At 38.9% G+C, this 20,239-nt stretch overlaps 1 protein-coding gene across 1 annotated transcript in view; it reads left to right on the top strand.

Annotated features, from left to right (window-relative positions):
• LOC150087426 (cilia- and flagella-associated protein 44) overlaps positions 1 to 20,239 on the top strand; it is a 577,933-nt gene that overhangs the window by 475,663 nt on the left and 82,031 nt on the right. The window contains exon 30 of the mRNA XM_090372063.1: positions 15,606 to 15,746. Within this exon, the coding sequence (XP_090228189.1) occupies positions 15,606 to 15,746 (141 nt within the window). The remainder of the gene's footprint in view (positions 1 to 15,605; positions 15,747 to 20,239) is intronic.

The following is a 20,239-nucleotide window of genomic DNA, read 5'->3' as shown; positions in this document are numbered from 1 at the left end:
ATAAGCTTGCTTTCTTGCATCGTGTGCCTCTACTAATGCTAATGCTATGTTGCCAGCCTTTGCTTTAGACATACTGCACTTAAAACTGTACAAACTAAGTTATCCACTATTTAATGTTGTTTTCTGCTTAGCCTACTTCACGTTTGCCGAACAGTATCAACTCCAGCTCTACAGACTCTTGCAGGCACTATACCACTTGACCTGCATGTTGTGTTTAGAGGGCCTTTGCTCCATTTACGAGGACTGCAGAGGCATTTCTACGGAATTTCAGGGAATCGTTGTTAACCCTCAGGCTGATCCTAAAACTGAACGAATCTGACGCTGGAATTTGTTAGTAAACAACTGGCAGAATAGATGGAATTCTACTGAAAAAGGAGCTATTACCAAAAAATTCGTTCCCGACATAACTGCACTACTTTCGTCATCCAACAGAAAATGGTTTTCACCCTCACTGTTTACCTCCTAAATACTAACTGGACATGGTTTGCTTAGCGTAAAACTATACCAATTCAGACTTTATAATACAGTCTCCTGTCGATGTGGGTTACCGGAAGACTCTCCTCACGTACTTTTTGAATGCTCCATTTACAAGGACCTAAGATTGGCTCTTAAGGCAACGGTATCAAACTTGTCTCCTGGATGTGAGAAGACACTCATATCTGTCAACCTGCTTTTAATCGCAGGAAGTCTTTCAATGTTAATGCAAGCAATCAAACTAAAAACACTTCATAAATGAAAATACAACCTGTTGCCTCGTTTGTCGTCCTGATGACGTAATGTCCAAAATTTTGCTGGTTTTCAAGAACACACGCGAAGATTTTAACAGATGCTGCACTTGTCTGGTTATTCATTCTTTATCAAGACTCACAGTGATACCGTCATTCATCATCCAGTGACTTCTGATACCACTCCAGATTAACAGAATTTTATCTAGAACTTGTTCCTGCTGATCTTGGTTTTGGATGACATTACTACTGTTTGACAGTACACCTTTTCTGTTTGTGGACTACTTTGGGCAGCTGCATAAAGACGTGGGCAAAGACATAGATAAAGATTTTATTTATTTATTTTTTTGGCGAAGGTAAAGAAAGCCTGCACGAGAAGCATGCAAAAGTTCAATGAAATTTACTGGTAAAAGTACTTTGCCGTAATGGCATTTATATTGTTGCTTGCTCAGTAAACATACAGTGGGTGTTATCAGTCAGGAGTAGAAATTGAATCCCATGGGAAATTGAAACCCTCTCAAAGTGTACGTGGTAACCTGACCTTTTTTCTTTAGAATCACTGGTGGACTAGTGGATAAATTGTTTATTAAGGGGAAAAAAAAAAAAAAAAAAAAAAGGCAAAGGAACCCCACATGAGAAGCACGGCAAACTTCGAAAACGTTTACGGGTGAAACTACGTTACGAACATATTTTACGACACCAGAACTTCCAATATGACTCTGTTCATGATTCAATTAGTGATTCTAAAGAAAAAAGGTAAGGTTACTCCCCCCCCCCACTTCGGGACGGTTTCAAGCTCCCGTGGGATTCAACTTCTACTCCAGACCAACAACACCCACCAACAATACAAATGCCATTACGGCAAAAGTACTTTTACCGGTAAATTTCATCGAACTTTTGCATGCTTCTTATGCAGGCTTTCTTTACCTTAGCCATTTTTTTATTTTTATTTTTTTTTTTTTGTGTTTTTATTATTTTTTTTTTTGTTTGGTTTTATTTTTTTTATTTATTTATTTATTATTTTTTTTATTTATTTATTTTTTTTATTTATATATTTTATTTTTATTTTTTTTTTTACTTTATGCTATTCTCTTCTTTATTTCTTTGTTTTCTGCTGTCCTGTCTCCTGGGAATGACTGTGTGTGCATGCACGTGTGCTCTTGCCAGCTTTGCTGGCACAGGGGTTCTTTTGAATAACTTCAAACTCGTTTTGAACATTCAGTGCTTGACTGATGGCCATGGTACATGCGTAGTGCCGACCTCCCCGTGGTGTAGACAGACGCTGGGCAGGCTTTCCAGGTGATCGCCTGCCTGGTGACAAAACGGCCAGAAACAACTAAACAATACAACAACACACACACACACACATTGCACGAACATAATATTACACACATTTCTGGCCTGTTACAGTACTCTGTAACCATCACAGTGTACAAAGGCAGAATTGAACTTTCGTTCAGGTGCCGTCCAACATAAGATACTATACATGTCTTGAATGGTTTGAGCACGCTCATTGCTGATGGGATACTTCTGCTTGCTCAGATTACTCACCTGAGGGGACATAAATTCAAACTGAAGAAAGACAATTGTAGAATATATGTGTGCAGAAATTTGCTTTAGCCAGCAGGTGGGTGATAGTTGGAACAAACTTCTATCTGTCATAGTTGGAGGTCATCGAGGCAGAACTAGACAAACATTTGGAGTGAATGGATGGGTGAAATGGGAAGGGGCTGATGATATTTTTTGGCTGATGCTATATAAGCTTGCTTTCTTGCATCTAATGCTAATGCTAAAATCATGCTTAGTTATGCCATCTGTGAGAGTCTCCATAGCCGAGTGCAGTAGCACACGCTCTTTGAGTAGACCGGGGTTCAAGCCCCTGACTGCTGAATACAGTCAATCTGCCAACCTGCACTGGACCAGCATGGCAGATTATGGTCCATTTTCCTCAGCATGAATTGTTGAGGAGGCTTCCATCCTGCAGTGGGTTGATAATGGCTGCACTTTACTTTTTTACTTTTTTTTTACTAGAAACATACTATAATAGATGTCACAGGAATTTCTTCCATTTGTGGCCCATCGTGTCTTTAATGCACAGTATCATTAGGTAGTAACTCTAAATTCTTACAGTTTTTGAAAGAACTCTTATTTTACTTGTCATATTAAATAGTAGAATGTAAGGTCTTCAAAAATCTCTGAATAAATTAAATAAAGGTGTGTAAAGAATTTGGCATGAACATTTGTTACACAGAACCAAAAATTATAAAAGCTGAGACAGAAAATTTATAGTTTTTTTTTTTTTTTTTTTTTTTATGAAAACCCCAAACACAAGAGGTATTAGAACCTATAGTACTTAGTACCATTCTTGGGTTGGAGGTTCAGAAGATGAAAGAAGATATTTGTTGACATTAGATTTGAACTTTTGTAGACTAATTTTCAGGAAATATGTATAAAGGAAGTTTGTTCAGAAAACGGCAGTTGAATGAATAAACAAGGAAGATGAAAAGTTGGTTCTGTGAGTTTGAAGTTGGACGGCAAATGGATGTTGGCTGACGGCGGCACATGTTCGGATTGTTTTGAAAGAAAGAGCGGGAATTATAGAAGCCAATTCAGAAGAAAAGTGCGATGGAAGTATCTGTAGAAAAGGCATGCAGCAGTAACAGTGCGTATATGAGACAGCGAGTGGACAGACTCTATTAGTCATTAATTAAAATAACTTCCCTCTTCTGAATGGAATCTTGAAGTCCTGAGAGAGGTTTTGGGGGCACCACCCCAGATGTAGGAACAATATTCCATGGTAGGGTGGATTTGCTATTTGTACAGAGTGAACAGCTGTTTGGAAGAAAAGTAATGCCAAGAGCGAAAGAGAAAACAAGTTTTTTAGATGCAGAGGAAGCAATATTTGTAATTGTTGTGTTGTTTGTTAGTTATTTGGTTTTTAGGAGCATTAGCAACTAAAGCCACATTGCTCCAGGTATATGCGGTGGTCATTCCCTGACCTTTCCGTATCCTCCGTACTTGGTGTTCACAGGCTCGAACTACGGTCTGGTCAAGAAGCGTGTGCTACGCACTGCTGCTCCTGCCCACCTGACTACGGAGGCACCAATATTTGTAATCTGCTTGTGCTAAGAGAGATTAGAAGTCAGGGTAATTCCCAAAAGAGATATATCATTTTGCCTAGAAATCGGACTATCACCAAAGATAAGCATAGGAGCAGAAGAATCCTTTTTGTGAGATATAATACAAGACTGAGTTTTAGAAAGATTGAAATCAACTAAGTTGTCTTTGCCCCATTGGAGAATTACCTGGAGATCGACATTTAAGAAATTAGTAGCGGATATTCTAGAAGTTGAAGCTGATTGAGCAGGGTAAGGTTTCTCAAAATAGAAAGTGAAATTATGCAATGTGCTATCATCGGCAAAACTATGGATAGGATTTCCAGTCAATGGAAAAAAGGTCATTAATATACAAGATGAAAAGAGTGGAGGAAAGAACTGAACCAGCATTAGTGGAGAAGTTAGAAGACAGAGAGCCATCTACCATCACCCTCAGTGAGCAATCAGAGAGAAAACTGGATAACCTATTACAAAAAACAGTTGGCAAACCATAAGATGGAAGCTTGTTTAGAAGACCTTTATTCCAAATACGATGAGATGTCGAGAGCAACTTCTTGTGTTTCACCGAACTTTTCCATTGAATTTGTCCACAAATGGGTAACATAAGCCAGAATATCACCAGTGGATCGACACTGACGGAATCCATACTGGCAATCGTTGATCAGACAGAAGGTTTCTAGGTAATTTAAGAGTTGGTGGTTAATTGATTTCTCCATCACTTTAGAAAAAGTAGAAGTAATTGCAATGGAACAATAATTGGATGGGAGGGATTTGTCACCCTTTTTAGAAACTGGCCAGATATGAGCAAATTTCCAAGCAGAAGGAAAAAGATCTTTGGAATAAGAAAGTGAAAAAAAAGGCGGCAAAGAAAGAACAGGAGTAAGTTCAGGAGCACAGGTTTTGAGAACAAGTGGAGAAATAACATCAGGGCCTGGAGCTTTACCAAGATTATACATGAGTTGGAAGAAAAATAGGATGCTAGCAGGTCAGCTTTATCCTAGGCTGAAGTGACAACAGAACCATCTGGTTTTGACAGAGGTGGGAGCAGAGAAGATCAAAAGTTGTGCCCAATAGATTTCGCAAGAGACCAGAATGCTCGGCTACCATTAATAAAAGAAGCAAGTTTTCTACTCTTAGCCTGTTCAAAATTTAGTTTGGACTGATTAATAACTGCTTTACAATTGTTATGAGCTTTGGTGTAGACAGAAAATGAAACTGAAGAATTGGAAACAAGCCAATTACGATATGCAATGTTCTTCTCTTGAACAGCCTTAGCACATTTATTGGAAAACCAAGGTTTAGATAAAGGATGAGATTTTAAAATGGGTGTGGAATAACGGATTCCATTTCAACAAGAATAATTTAACTGACACAAACTGAGCAAATGGTGCCAAACAATACGAAGTTGGAAATAGCCATGAGATAAAGGCTCCATTGGAGAAGAGACAATCACCAAGTTGTGATCCGAGGTGCCTAAAGGACCACTCACTTCAACTGTGTACTTAGAAGGGTTGTTTGTGAGAAAAAGATCAAGCGTATTGGCTGTATGGTTAGGATTGTCCCATATTCTTGTAGGTAAATGAACAGTCTGTGTAAGGTCATTAGTAATTGCAAAAGCCTCAACATCTTGACTAGCTCGGTCAGTGTGAGTAGAAAACGGAAGCTAGCTGGAGTTGTGAAGGCTAAATTCACCAAGGAAAATTACCTCACTGTTAGGAAAGTTGGACTGGAGAAAGTCAAGTTGCAAAGAGAGGAAATCAAAGAGCTCCAAGTGATTAGTGGAGTTGGGAGAACAGTAGAGACAACAGATTAATTTGACACAATGAGGTAGAGAGATTTTAAGCCAGAGAAGATCGAAAAGAGGAGATTCCATTACCAAGCCTCTGACAGGGAATATCGGAACGGACATATGCACACAAGTACCACCTTTGAGACAAAAGTAATCATACAACGAATCAAAGTAATCGTACATCCTCCATATTTGGTTGTCATGGGCTTGAACCCCAGTCTAATCAAGAAGCGTGTGCTACACACTGCTGCTCCTGCCCACCTGGCTATGGAGGCGCCTGTATATTTGTGAAATGAACTAGGAAGTGTTTGGGAGGTTTAGATCTTTTTGCAGATAAGCTTACTCTATAAGTTTGACAATTAATGGTGTATTAAATAGTAGTAAGAAAAAAGCGGGTTGAGGGGGGACATACTGTATGAAGTAATGAAATTTTTGGATATGGCATACACATGGTAAGAATATACCCAGATCATTGATATAATATGGCCTCGACAATGCCCCCCCCCCCACATACACACTCAGACTCCCTCCAGTCACTATCTGGCAGAGTAGTGGTAGCAAGATTATACACTAGCTGATCCAGAAGCCTCCTAAAGAGTTACCAATAGGCTCGGTCCGGTGTACTAACTAGCGGCCAGCCTGTGAACACCGTTTTAGAGCTGTACCCTTGAAATGTAAGGAAGATTGGATCTTGCCATGATGTTCATCATAACCTCAAAACTCATCGGTCATACTGCATGATGGAAGAGATGGGGAAGAGTTGACCGGAACTTAGCCCTGGAGACTAAACATGGGCAACTTCAAGCTTCCAATAAGCAAAGTATTGGTACTGCACCAGTTGATGAGATTCATCTACCACCTAGTATTGCCTGGTAACACAGAGGGGGGGGGCATTCTTCCATATGGTGTGGGTGCCACACCTCGACCCCTGCTTACGTTGGTTCACACCTGCGTGGTCATCCACGGTGTACTTGTGCATGGACGTTATACCCAGGATTAGTAACAATCCCACCATCGTGAAGGTGCAAGCAGAGGATTTGGCCATCACAGACTGTCCGGACTTCCCTGAAATTGGGTCCACTTGACTTGAATGTCACCCGAATATCAGTTCCATCAGCGTTTTAGACTCCCAGGTAGTAAGTACAGTGGTATATCTGAGAGAGAATGTCTGAGAGTTAATGACAACCTCAAGGACCAAACTGAAGTGTAGACTAAACAACCAAAAATTGGAACAGACCAGTAATTTTTTTGTATCTAGGAGCAGTCTTTAATGAATATGGAAGTTTGGACATGGAAATAAACAACAGAATAAATAATACAGGGATTTTATGAAGCAATTTATACAAATTCATTTGGAATAAAAACTAAGTTAGCCAAAAGACAGTTTTTAAGGCTGTTTTAACTCTGGTGCTGAGCACTGAGTAACAAATAGTAAAAAAGCAGAATCTTCAGAAATGAAAAATATAAGAAAAATAAATGGAACTAACAATGGCAAGCCCATATTACAAATAAAGAAATAAGAAGAATAAAGTCTCTTAGGGTAAATAATGTTCAATTAATGGTAAGTGAATCAAACCTAAGATGGGCATTTAGAAATTATGTGAGAAGGGAGAATAGCTAAATAGATATTTAAATGGTAATAGGCCTAGAGGTAGACAAAGAGAAAGTGAAATCACCACACTATTTATGAGTACCTGATATTAAAAAAATATTGGACAGTCACAAGGTCCCATGTCAGAAGTCAGATTCAAGCCAGCAACCTTTATTTTTTAGGGAAGCATTCTACCCACCAGGCCAGTCCAGCAACAGGGGTTCACATTTTGGCAAAATTCTGGCTGTCACTCTGTAGAAATTATAGGAATCAGAGCCACTGTATTATCTAATAAATATATTCAAATGTAATTTCTGAAAATATTTTTAGATTATTTAATTAGCAAAAGTCATATTTTATTATGCAATTGAAATCTCTCCCCAAGTCACATCGGTAAAATTAAAATTTTGTCTCTGATCATGTGACTGCATTAAATTATCACCTTTGCTTGCCAAGTATAAAAATACTGTATTTCTTCGATTCTAAGACGCACTTTTTTCCCCAATAAACATCTCTAAAAACGGAGTGTGTCTTAGAATCGATAACATCTTACAATCGCAGTTTTGTTGTTTTTTTTTCTAATTTTCCCTTGCTTTGCACAGCACCACATGTTTTGTTTTTACGTGGAAACCCAGTCTTCAAGTTAGACCGTTATTGCATTCTCCAATTCCAATGGAGAATAAAGTGGCGTGGGTGATTTCACGTGCTTTCGAAATATGAAGCCACCGTTATTTCATTATAGTGGAGCTCACTTAGCGAAAACTAGGAAGTTTTGTTTGTATCTTCGAAAATACGTAAGTGGAGTTACTGTATTTCGTTAATTTTGATCCCTTATTGCACATTAAAACGTCAAAGAGATTGCACTACGAAGCCGCATTGAAACGAAAAGTTATTGTGTATGCAAAAGAACATGGAAATAAAGCTGCGGGATGAAGTAAATGTTCATCGTTAGAGAAATGATCGCAATTCCATATTTTCTTGCAAAGCAACAACCAAGTGCTTTACAGGGCCTATGAAAGGAAGATTTCCACAAGTCGATGAAGCTGTGATACATTTTGTAATGGAGACACGCACAAAAGGATTACCCATCACTCGACAATCCATGCAATTGAAAGCCGGAGAAATTGCCAAGTCCCTCGGAATAGAGAAAATAATTTTTAAACACAGTCGCGGCTGGTGCAACAGACTCATGCGTCGTAGTGGATTATCGTTAAGGTAGCGAACATCTATCTGTCAAAAAATTCCTGCAAACTTTCAACAGAAGCTGATTAACTTTCAGCAACAGGTGATGAAATTAAGGAAAAAAAGAAACTGAGTTTAGTCAAATTGGAAATGCTGATGAAACCCCGGTCTTCTTTGAAATGCCTCAAAATTACACCATCAACACTAAAGGTGCTAAAGAAATCAAGATTATAAGCATGGGTTACGAAAAGCACCTCTGATGGTCGAAAGTTGCCACCATATTTAATTTTAAATCAAAAACCATACCGAAGAATGAAATTTTCCCCAAAGATGTTATTGTGCATGCACAAAAAAATGGATGGATGTCGGCAGAGCTTATGAAAGACTGGCTAAATGTTGTGCGGAATAGATGTCCTGGAAGTCTTCATAACCCACCCAGCATGCTAGTACTTGATGCATTTCATGGACATTTGTCCGAACAGATCAAAACTAAAATCATGCAAAAACGTGGTGACTTGGTTGTGATTCCTGGTGGCATGACTAGCCAACTGCAGCTACTCAACGTTTCAGTCAACAAACCATTTAAAGATTACTTGAGAAAGGAATATGAATCCTGGCTGTTGACCGACAACCTTCCGCTGACACCTTCCGTAAAAATTAAGAAACCGCCGGCATCAAAATTGGCAGAATGGGTATCAACAGCTTGGAAGCTGATCCCAGAAAGAATAGTCAAGCACTCATTAAAAAAATGTTGCATCATCAATGCTCTCGATGGCTCAGAAGAATCTGATCCTGAATGTGAAGTAGACTCTCATATTGATTCAGATGCAGATATCAACGGCTCAGAAGATTCAGAAGGAAGTGATGAATAACATACCTACTGATAAATACCGGTACTATTATTGTTAGTAAATTGAATTCAATTATAATAAAAATATTTGTTAGATTTATTTTAGTGTTTTATTTATTTATTTTTTTTTTCTTAGAATCAAAGTTTTTTTTCTGAAATTAAGGTGCGTCTTAGAATCAAAGAAATACGGTAATATGAGTTATCCTTGAATACTCAAGCTGTATGTATAACTCTCAAAAAAACTAGAATTTTTAAAAATCCAGCAGGTGATGTGTCCATAAAGGATGCCAGATTTATGAGGTCCTACTGTATTTTGTAATCACTTGATATTTTAAACTAGGAGCAATCATTATACTCTAACTGTAGGAATTTTCCTTCCACTGAATTTATTGTTACATACAGATTGCATTCGAAACAGTTGTGAAACATGATTAGAGCATGAACAAGTTTGTCAGAACTTTGGTAGAATTATTTTGAGGTTGTTGTTATTTGGTTTTTAGGAGCATTAGCAACTAAGGCCATATTGCTCCGGGGGTATGCAGTGGTCATTCCTGACCTTTCTGCATCCTCCATATTTGGTGGCTCACAGGCTCGAACCCCAGTCTAATCAAGAAGCATGTGCTACACACTGCTGCTCCTCCCACCTGGCTACGGAGGCGCCTTATTTTGTGAGGCAATATGGGCTTAACATCAAAATTAGTAGCATCTATAAAATAACTATTAAATTCAGTGACTAATATTTCTTCAGTATTCTAATGTTTGTCTTGAAATGTTTGTCCACTGCAGTGATATATCCAATGTTTTAGCTACAATTTCTCTAGTTATGTGAACTTAATTCAGCATATTGTACCAAATAGCTGTAAAACATAAATCTTCAACTTCAGTGTATAAAATTTGGCACAACTAAGACTAATATTGTAGCACTTCAATAAGTTCAAATAATTTAATGCCAACTAAAAAATGCTTAACTCACACTATCACTTTTCTAAAATTGGCCATACAGTCATCTTCAGATTAATGCAAATAGTTTATTCTAGGCAGTTGTGGTATTACATTTTTGGGGTGCATGACTTGGGAAATAACAATGTATCACTGTATGCATATCATGAGGGAATAGCCAAAAAACGCCAAAGTGAAGTTACATCTTTTTGTTCCATTATTTCAAAGCCAAAATAAATTTGAAGCAATTATACATCCAGATCAACATCCATCAAGAAAATGCAAAAATGGATCTATCTAACTAAGTTATCTCTAAAAAAAAAATGTGGCACAACACCCCAAGGATGCTTTAAAAAAGTACTGGTGTAACTCCCTGGTTGCCAACAAAATAATACGCGAGGCATCCTAGTATTAGCATTAGTAGAGGCATTTGATGCAAGAAAGCAAGCTTATGCAGCATCAGCCAAAAAAAAAAAGAAAAAAAAAAAAAAAACCCACTTCCACTTCACCCCTCTGTTCGTTCAAAATACCTGTCCAGCTGAGCCTTAAACTTATTTAGGCTATCAACCTCCACCACAAGGGATGGCAGTCTGTTCCACCAACCAACCACCCGCTGGCTAAAGGAAAATTTCCGCACGTCTATCCTACATCTGTCTTTCCTCAATTTGAATTTATGCCCTCTCAGGTGATTTTTCTGAGCTAGAGGAAGAATCCCATCAGCATTGAGCATGCTTAAACCATTCAAGGCTTTATACACCTCTATCAGATCACCTCGCTGGTGCCTAGTCTCCAGACACTGTAATTTGCAAAACTTAAGCCTTTCTTCGTAAGAGCACCCCTTTGTTCCAATCACTAATCTTGTTGCCCTTCTCTGTACTCGTTCCAGCAGCTCTACATCCTTCTTGAAATGAGGCCTCCAGACCTGTATACAGTACTGTAGGTGTGGGCTGAAAATTGCCTTATACAAGTGAATAATCACCTCCTTATCCCTGGTAGAAAAATTCCTATATATCATTGACAATACTCCATGAGCTACTCTTGCAGCCCGTCTGCACTGCTCAGAGAACTTCATATCTGCCTGCACAATCACCCCCAAGTCCCTTTCATTCTCTACCACTGTCAGTGTAGTACCACAGAGTTGATACGTTGCTCTGGGGTTGCTGTTTCCCATGTGTTGTACTTTACATTTGTCAATGTTAAACTTCAATTGCCACCTCTCAGCCCATCTGCTCAACCTTTCCAGATCCTGTTGCAGCAGCATAGTGTCAGTAGTGTCCTTGACAACCCTGCCAACCTTTGTATCATCTGCAAACTTGGACATTAAGCTTGATATACCATCATCAATATCATTTATAAATACAGAAAACAATAATGGACCCAACACTGAGCCCTGAGGGACTCCACTAATAACATTAGTCCACGATGAGCAGTGTCCATTGATTACCACTCTCTGTCTTCTCCCCCTCAACCACCCCTTTATCCATAGCAGCAATTTGCCTCCAATTTCACACTGCTCCAATTTGTGTAGCAGTCTTCCATGTGCAACAGTATCAAAAGCCTTTCTAAGATCCAAGTATATAATATCAAAGTTATTCCCTGCATCCAGTTCTTTTGTGACTGCATCATAGTATCCAATCAAGTTGGTCAGGCAAGACTTCCCCTTAACAAAACCATGCTGGGTCTGAGCTATAACTGAAGTCTTGTCTAAATGATCCTGCAGTGCTTCTTTAACCAGTGCCTCCATTAATTTTCCTGGAACAGAAGTTAAGCTCACAGGTCTATAATTACTTGTGTCAGCTTTTGATCCTCCTTTGTGAATTGGGGTCACATTTGCACATTTCCAGTCTATGGGTACCTCCCCTGAGTCCAAGGAAGCTCTCATAATTATGGCTAAGGGTTTGCTTACTTCCTTTGCTGCCTCCTTTAATATAACTGGATAGATCCCATCCACCCCGGGTGCCTTTCTTGTGTTTATCTTCAACAGTTTCTCCTCCACTTTACTCCCAGTTATTTCAAGATTCTGTAGCTTACTGCTAGAGTTGAATACACCTCTGGCATTCCCCTTGCTGAATAACTCCTCATGTGTGAATGTCGATGCAAAATATTCATTTAGTTTGTTAGCTACCTGAGCAGGATCATCAACAGTTGACCCATCAATATCAAGTGGACCAATCTGATTCATCCCCTTCCTTCTAGAGTTTACATAAGTAAAGAACTCTTTGCTGTTTTTCTTTGCATCCCTTGCCAAGGATTTCTCATAATCTGCCTTCGCCTGCCTAACCTCCTTTGTAACTTGGTTGCATATCAACTTGTATCTATCATAGGCTTCTGTGTCATGTGTTAATTTGTAAGTATCCCATGCATTTTTCTTCTCTGCCATATGCCTCATTAGTTTATCTGACATCCATTTTGGCCTAAACCTTGAACAATATTTCTTAGTTGGTATGTAAAGCCTAGTAGCTTCCAAGATAAGTTCTTTGAATGCTTCCCATTTTGAATTTGCTGTTGGTAACATCATCAGTTGGTCCCACTGTATAGAATTTAAATACTGTCTCAGTCCATCGTAGTCGCCTTTACGGAAGCAATAACCCTTCCCTTTACCCCTAATGGTAGTTACCTCTTTGAGTAAATCCCACTTCAGCACACTGTGATCACTGCCACCTAATGGTTCATTTATCTGCAGATTCTTAATGCATGAAGAATCACTGCCGATAATCAAATCAAGAGTATTACTCCCTCTAGTTGCCTCCCGAACATGCTGATGTAGAAAACAATCATCCAATAAATCCACAAAAGCCCTGCTAGTGTGTGAGTAACCAGCCCCCAAATTCCAGTCAATATCTGGGAAATTAAAATCTCCCATTATAAGACTCTCTGATTTACTGGCCCACTCTATTTCCCTGTACAGTTCCTTATTATACTCATCAGAGTCATTAGGCCTATAGCACACTCCTACTCTCAATTTTGATCTCCCAATGCTTATGTCACACCAAACTGACTCAACACTGCACTGTCCTGCGATGTCGACTGGCTTCACTTCCTTGGTTTTTATGTGTTTCTTAACTAATAGCATAACCCCTCCCCCCTTCCTATCCTGTCTATCCTTTCTGTAGACGTTGTACTCCCCAAATTGCAGTTCTGCATCCCTTATATCTGTGTGACACCACGTCTCTGATATCCCAACAATATCTGCCTTTGATGTTTTAAGCAATACCTCAAATTCATCAAATTTATTTACTAAACTCCTAGCATTGGTGTACACGCAAGTATTCCTGCACCTGTTTCTATTCTTAGCTACCCTAACACAACCCATGTGTTTACTTGTACCGCAATGGCTCCCAGCAGTCTCTGAAATACTATGCATCTTGTTTTTCAGGCTTCTGCTCATTCTAATAGAAGTAGTGCAAGAATCTCTTTCATCTCTGCCAGTGGCTACTGTCAATCTATTGGTCTTTGTCTCCCCCCAAGCTAGCAGTTTTCCGACCCACCTAACACTGCCTCGATAGCATCAGCAAATATTCTTGCACCCTTTCTATTTAAGTGTATCCCATCCCTGTAGAAGCAATCTCTCCTGTTAACAAGTACAGTCCAGGCTGAAAAAAATTCTACCCCTTGAGCCTTGCACAATCTTTCCAGGGCCGAATTGATCGACAAGGCTCTCATCATATACTCCCTCCTATCGTGTCTGGGCAGAATTGCAGACACTTTCAAATTCAACCCTAATTCTCTTCTTTTGTTCAACAGTGACCTGTACTTGTTAAGTAATTCTGCCGGTCTCCTACTCTTAATATTATTAGTGCCAACGTGTACAACTATATCACCTTTTGTGCCCTTAAAAGATGATATTCGCTCTACAACGTCATCAACCTTTGCCCCTGGCAGACATACCCTGGTCCTGTTCCACCTATCTTTTTTACAAAGCATGTTCCCCGTTTCCCTGACAATAGAGTCACCAACAACTACTAGTTCCTTCGGGACCAGCGCATTCTGCCTTGGGGGCTGTCTCTGTGTCACGCGATGCCCAAGTGCAAGCTCTGGCGTTGATGTGGGCAGCTGAGAGCTTGATGGGCCGCTCAGTTTAGTTTCTTCGAGGGCATCCACCCTGTCCTTCAAGCTCTCATATAGGCCCATAAGAACGCCGAGTTGTTGCCTGATATCGATACACTCCTTGCATCGTGCACACACAAAGACATCCCCCTTGGCAGTATCATGTCCCGTACCCGATTGCTCTGCAAACATCAAGCAAACAGTGCATTTTATAAGGCTGTGAGTCAGAGGACAACTGCCCCCCTCAGTTCTGCTCTGACCCACAGCGCTTCCATTAGCTTGAGCCTTTTGCTTTGCTGCTCTGGTCTGAGTCATGATTCTATTAATTTATTAATTAATTATGTTATGTTATTAATTATGTTAAATATAATTAATTATATTACGTTTGTAATCTAAGTCGTTATATGTATTTATTTAAACGTACAATTCAACTGCTAACGAAGTTCAACTAACGCTATCTAGCAGGGCATACAACTATCGTATCACAATGGCGGGAAAATTATGAACGGTAACGGAGTTGAAACACGTGGAAACCTTTACCGATACTTTTATGCAATTACAAGGCCGAGTAAAGAATAAATACACCAAGTTAATCACAAAATAATGTTATACTACTAAATGTAAATCAAAAGTTTTAAAAAACAATACTTTCAAATCAATAAATAAGAAAAATCCACTTAGCGGCTTGGAACATGACCGTCTCTAGTAGCCTCGAATATTCGAACTTGACTCCATCCCTGAACTTCACTGTTTGTGTTTGCTTAGGAAAAAAGTGTAATGATAAAATCATTATAGATTATAGTGAACTACATTAATTTCTTTTGCCCGTGACCACCAAATACAGAGGATGCGGAAAGAGCAGGGAATGACCACTACATATCCCGGAGCAATATGGCCTTAGTTGCTAATGCTCCTAAAAACCAAACAACAAACATCATTTCTTTTGCCTAATTTAAGATCATCCCATCCTTAAACTTATCTTATATCAATTGGTTGCATACTTCGAGGCCCAGTGATTAGAGTGATTGCCATAACCAGAACATGTTGAAATGATAGAATGATGTCTTCTCTTTTTTATGGGATGATACTGACATGAGGATATAACTGACTCATTAATTTTTAAAACAAATATACTAGGTGATGGCCTTATGATTGATCACTACAGTTCCATTGTTATAAATGGTATTGATACAATTATCCACATATGAGCCAAAAAAAAAAAGTATTTTCTGAAACCTTTTTAACTGTGTTATACAAATTAATATGTTTTGTGTAAATTTTACATTGTTTTTTAAGCTGCTTACAATATAAAATCTGATACAGGTTTTTAATCTTGTGTATATGTAATTTTCTTTTTTATTATTAGGATAAGGTTGCTGTAAAGAAGTTTGAACTCTTAGATGTGACAAAAGAAAATACAAGATATATTAGGCTTCTTTCCATACTTCAGGATGAAAAAAATCACCTAGATAAAGACTTGGGTATAAGACAAAAACATCTGGGTATTGTAAGTAATTCTTTTTCCATACTACAGTTTTTATAGACAGTTAGATTATAGAATTAATAACATTATGCCATATTTTGTTTTGTAATAAAACCCTAAACACAAAAGATATTAGAACCTATCATATTTATTACCTTGCATGAGTTGAAGGTTGGGAAGACAGAAGAAAATATTTGTTGACATTAGCTTTGAATTTCTGTAGATTGTAATTTTCAGGAATCACATGTGAAGGAAGGTTGTTCCAGAAAGGAACAGCTGTTGAAGAGATAAATGAGGAAGAGTAAAAGTAGGGTCTGTGAGTTTGAAGTTGGATAGTGTATGGATGTTGACTGGTTGTGGCACGTGTTTGGACTAGTTTGGAAGAGAGAAGGAGTTACACAAGCCAATTCAGAAGAACAATGCCCATAGAAAAGGCTTGCAGCAGAAACAGAACATTAATGAAACATAGAATGGACAGACTGTAAGGGATGGGTTGTTAATTAATTGCCATCTTTTGATTGTAATCTAGAAGCCTGACAGAGAGAGAGGTTTCGGGAGGAACCATCCCATGTGAGAACAATATTCCATGGTAGGACGGATTTCAGATATGTACAGTGTGAGTACACTGTACTTATCTGAAATCTATGTGAAAAGTAGTGAAAAGAAAGAGAACACCCAAGTTTTTCAGATGCAGAGGAAGCAGTTTTTGTGTATGCTTATGCCAAGAAAGATTAGAAGTCATGGTAATCCCTAATAGAGGTAAGTTATCTTGCATAGAAATCTGAGTGTCATCGATGATAAGCATAAAAGGTATAAAAGCCTTTGTACAAGATATAAGACAGGACTGAGTTTTAGACAGATTGAAATTAACTAAATTATCTTTGCTCCAGAGTGCAAAATAAAGGAGTTCTTCACTCAAGGATAATTTCACTACATAATGTGAGCAAACATTGATATCACAAGATTTAAAACAGTAATCCAACAAAGAAAAAGACGAATAGAAATCTTGCAGATCATCCTATTTTGCATTCTTTTAATGCCAAACAATATGAGGCTGAGTATGGCCATGAGAGAAAGGCTCCACTGGAGAAGAGACCATCACCAACTTGCAATCTGAGGTGCCTAGAGCAATGTTTCCCAAACTTTTTTAGCCACAGAACACTTTTCATCTCACAATATATTTACGGAACACTTATGAAACACAAATTTAGCAGGAGTGAAAGAACTCTTTGATTATTAAGTATTATTTTTCACAGAACGCAGTTTGGGAAATGCTGGCCTAGAGCACCACTCTCCTCTGCCATGTACTTTAATGGGTTGTTCGTGAGAATAAAGATCAAAATTGTTGGGTGTGTGATTATGATTGTCTGGTATTTTTGTAGGTAAATGAACAATCTTGGTGAGGTCATTAGTAATTACAAAGGCCTCAGCATCTCAACTAGTTGGGTCCCCCTACATAGAAACAGGAAGTTATCTGGAGTTGTGGACAATTAAAATCACCAAAGAAAATTACCTCACTGTTAGAAAGTTAGACTGGAGAGAGTTTCAAAGAAAGGAAGTCAAAGTGTTCCAAGTGATTAGTGGAGAAGGGAGAATGATAGAAGTAGGAGATGAATTTTACAGAAAGATACAGAGATTTTAAGCCAGAGAAGATCATAAAGAATAAATTCCAAATTATTAAGTCTCTGACAGGGAATATCAGAGCAGACATATACACACAAATACCACATTTTGAAGTGAAAGGAATCATACAGCAAATAATGAGGACAACTGATTATTTGCTGAGATATTTCAACTGAGATGAGCAGTGGTTGAGGCAACTGATAATGGTGATGCTGTCAGAAAAGGTGTGGTTTGGGTGGCTGCAGGTAGTAATTGAAATGTTGAGATTGGAAGACCACATATATTTGTGAAATTAATGATGAAGTGTTTTGAAGGTTTAGGTCTTTTTTGCAGTTAAGTTTGTTCTATTAGTCTACTATTTATGATGTATTTAGTAGTAAAATAAAAATAGCAGGGGGGGGGCATGATGAAGTAATGAAATTTTTGGATATGGCATACATACAGCAATAATATACCCAACTCCTTGACATAATATGGCCTCAACAATGTTCCTTGCATACACACTGCTTGGGCTCCCACAGTCCCTATCCGGCAGAGTATAGAGACTGGAGGGAGCTAGCCTGTGATGAGCAATGTTCAGTGATTAATTTATTAATCCACAAGCTCTGTTTATGGTGATGAACTTTTTAATATGTAGTTATCATTTATCTCACCTCTTTATAGTTTTTATTTTATTTATTTATTATTTATTTATTTTTTTGTATCAAAAATGGAGAGGCAGCCCATATCTGCAACTGGATTTGATCTCATATAACAAGAAACAACAGCAATGCACAAAACAAATATATAAGGTGTCTTCAGAATGTTTGTCAAGAATTTAAGTAATCCTTGAGAAGTTATGAAGCTTTCCAGCTATTCAGGATGGATCCCCTTTGAAGTAGTCTGTTTGACACTATACAGGGTGTTTCAGTTAAACGTTTCAGAACTTCTAAGAGGGGTAGGGTACATCCTGACAACTCGAAATCATATACCAATGGGCAGAATCGAAAATTCCGAGCTTTAGTGCAGGGAATCTTAATTTCGCACAAGAACGCCAAGTTAGTAGGATGGATGATTACACGAACGCAGAGTTAGCCGATATGCATTTGGCGTACGGGGCTGCAAATTGTAGTGGGCCAGCCGCACAGCGTTTGTACGCGGAACGATATCCGACGAGGCGTATTCCCAGTCATAATTTCTTTGCAAGACTGCACCAGAGGTTAGCTGAGAGAGGTTCATTTGAAAGAGCTGACAGGGACAGGGTAAGAACAGCACGGACTCCAGCGGTCGAACAGAATGTGCTGCAGCATGTACAGGGGAATCCAAGAACGTACACGAAGTCTAGCAAACGCAGTCGGGGTTTCCCATTGCAGCGTCTGGAGGATTCTCCGAGAACAAGACGTGCAGCGTGTCCAGACACAGCAACCGGAGGATTAGATTATGCACCTCGTATTGCTTTCGCACAGTGGTACCTTGGAAAATGTGCTACAGATCCCCTTTTTCCTGTTGAAGTGTTGTTTTTCGATGAGGCATCCTTCACAAGGGAAGGAATTTTCAACACGCATAACGACCATATCTGGGCGGTCGAGAACCCGCATGCAATACGACGTCGTGCAGCACAGATTCGATTTTCGGTCACTGTATGGGCCGGTATTATGGGAGATCACCTCATCGGACCTTACCTGTTACCGTGTCGTCTAACCGGACCTATCTACTTGATCTTTCTGCAGCAAGTATTGCCACAACTTTTGAGAGATGAACAGATTTCTGCATTGACGCAACAGACAATGTGGTTCCAACACGATGGAGCCCCTGCCCATTATAGCGGAGATGTTCGTAACTACCTGGATGTCACATTTGGTCAACAGTGGATCGGACGTGGTGGTCCCGTGCGTTGGCCTGCTCGGTCACCCGACCTATCATGTCTTGATTTTTATTTCTGGGGTCATATGAAATCGCTAGTTTATGACACCCCTGTTGACAATGCTGAGGAGCTGGTTGCAAGAATCGCAGTAGCTGCCGAAGAAATTCGAAATTCGCCTGGAGTATTCCAGAATGTTCGGATGTCCATGCGTCGGAGATGTGAGGCATGCATTGTAGCCCGTGGAAGAAACTTCGAACACTTACTTTAATCCATGTACCTTTTGCTTCTTTTCATGTATTATTAAAACGATTTCTCACTTACGGTCTCTTTTCTTTATGGTGCTTCTGTGTAAAACACCGCTACAGGAAAGCATTTCCGACCCCACATTGCTATATGATTTGGAGTTGTCCGGATATACCCTACCCCTCTTAGAAGTTCTGAAACGTTTAACTGAAACACCCTGTATACACCAATCCAAAGCTTCTGTAACATCTGGAAACACATTGCTGATATTTTTTGGAATTGCTAATAATTCCTGTGTTGCATTCTGATTAATTTCCTCAAGTATTGTGAATCTGTGACCTTTCAAGGGAGCTTTAAACTTGAAAAACAAAAAAAAAAAAAAAAAAATCACAGGGAACTAAATTCTTGATTATTGCAGATGGTGGATCACAGTGATGGAATGCCTTGAAAGAAAATTCTTGAATAGAAAACCCCAAGTGTGCAGTGTTAGTTGTGATGCAAGAACCAATTTCCTGAAGCTTGATATTCCAGCCATTTCTTCCAAACACCATTGGACAATCGCCGTAGAACTGTTTTGTAGAATTCCTGACTCATTTTAACTATGCAAGACAAATTCATAGTGTCCTGTAAATCAGAAAATATATTAAGCATGATTTTCACATTTGATCAAGGGTTTTCATACTTTTTTTTGGGGGAGAACCATGGAGAAGATGGAATCTTCCATTGAGAGGACGAGGCCTCTCTTCTTACTTCTCGGTCATAGGCATGTACCCACACATCATTGCCAGTAATGATGAAAAAACAAAGT

Source organism: Mastigoproctus giganteus, chromosome 4, assembly GCF_048544385.1.
Source record: "Mastigoproctus giganteus isolate SK-2022 chromosome 4, ASM4854438v1, whole genome shotgun sequence".
In the NCBI taxonomy this organism is placed as follows: Eukaryota; Metazoa; Arthropoda; class Arachnida; order Uropygi; family Thelyphonidae; genus Mastigoproctus; species Mastigoproctus giganteus.
Note: the sequence above shows the minus strand (reverse complement) of the source record. Positions and strands in the feature narration are given on the sequence as shown.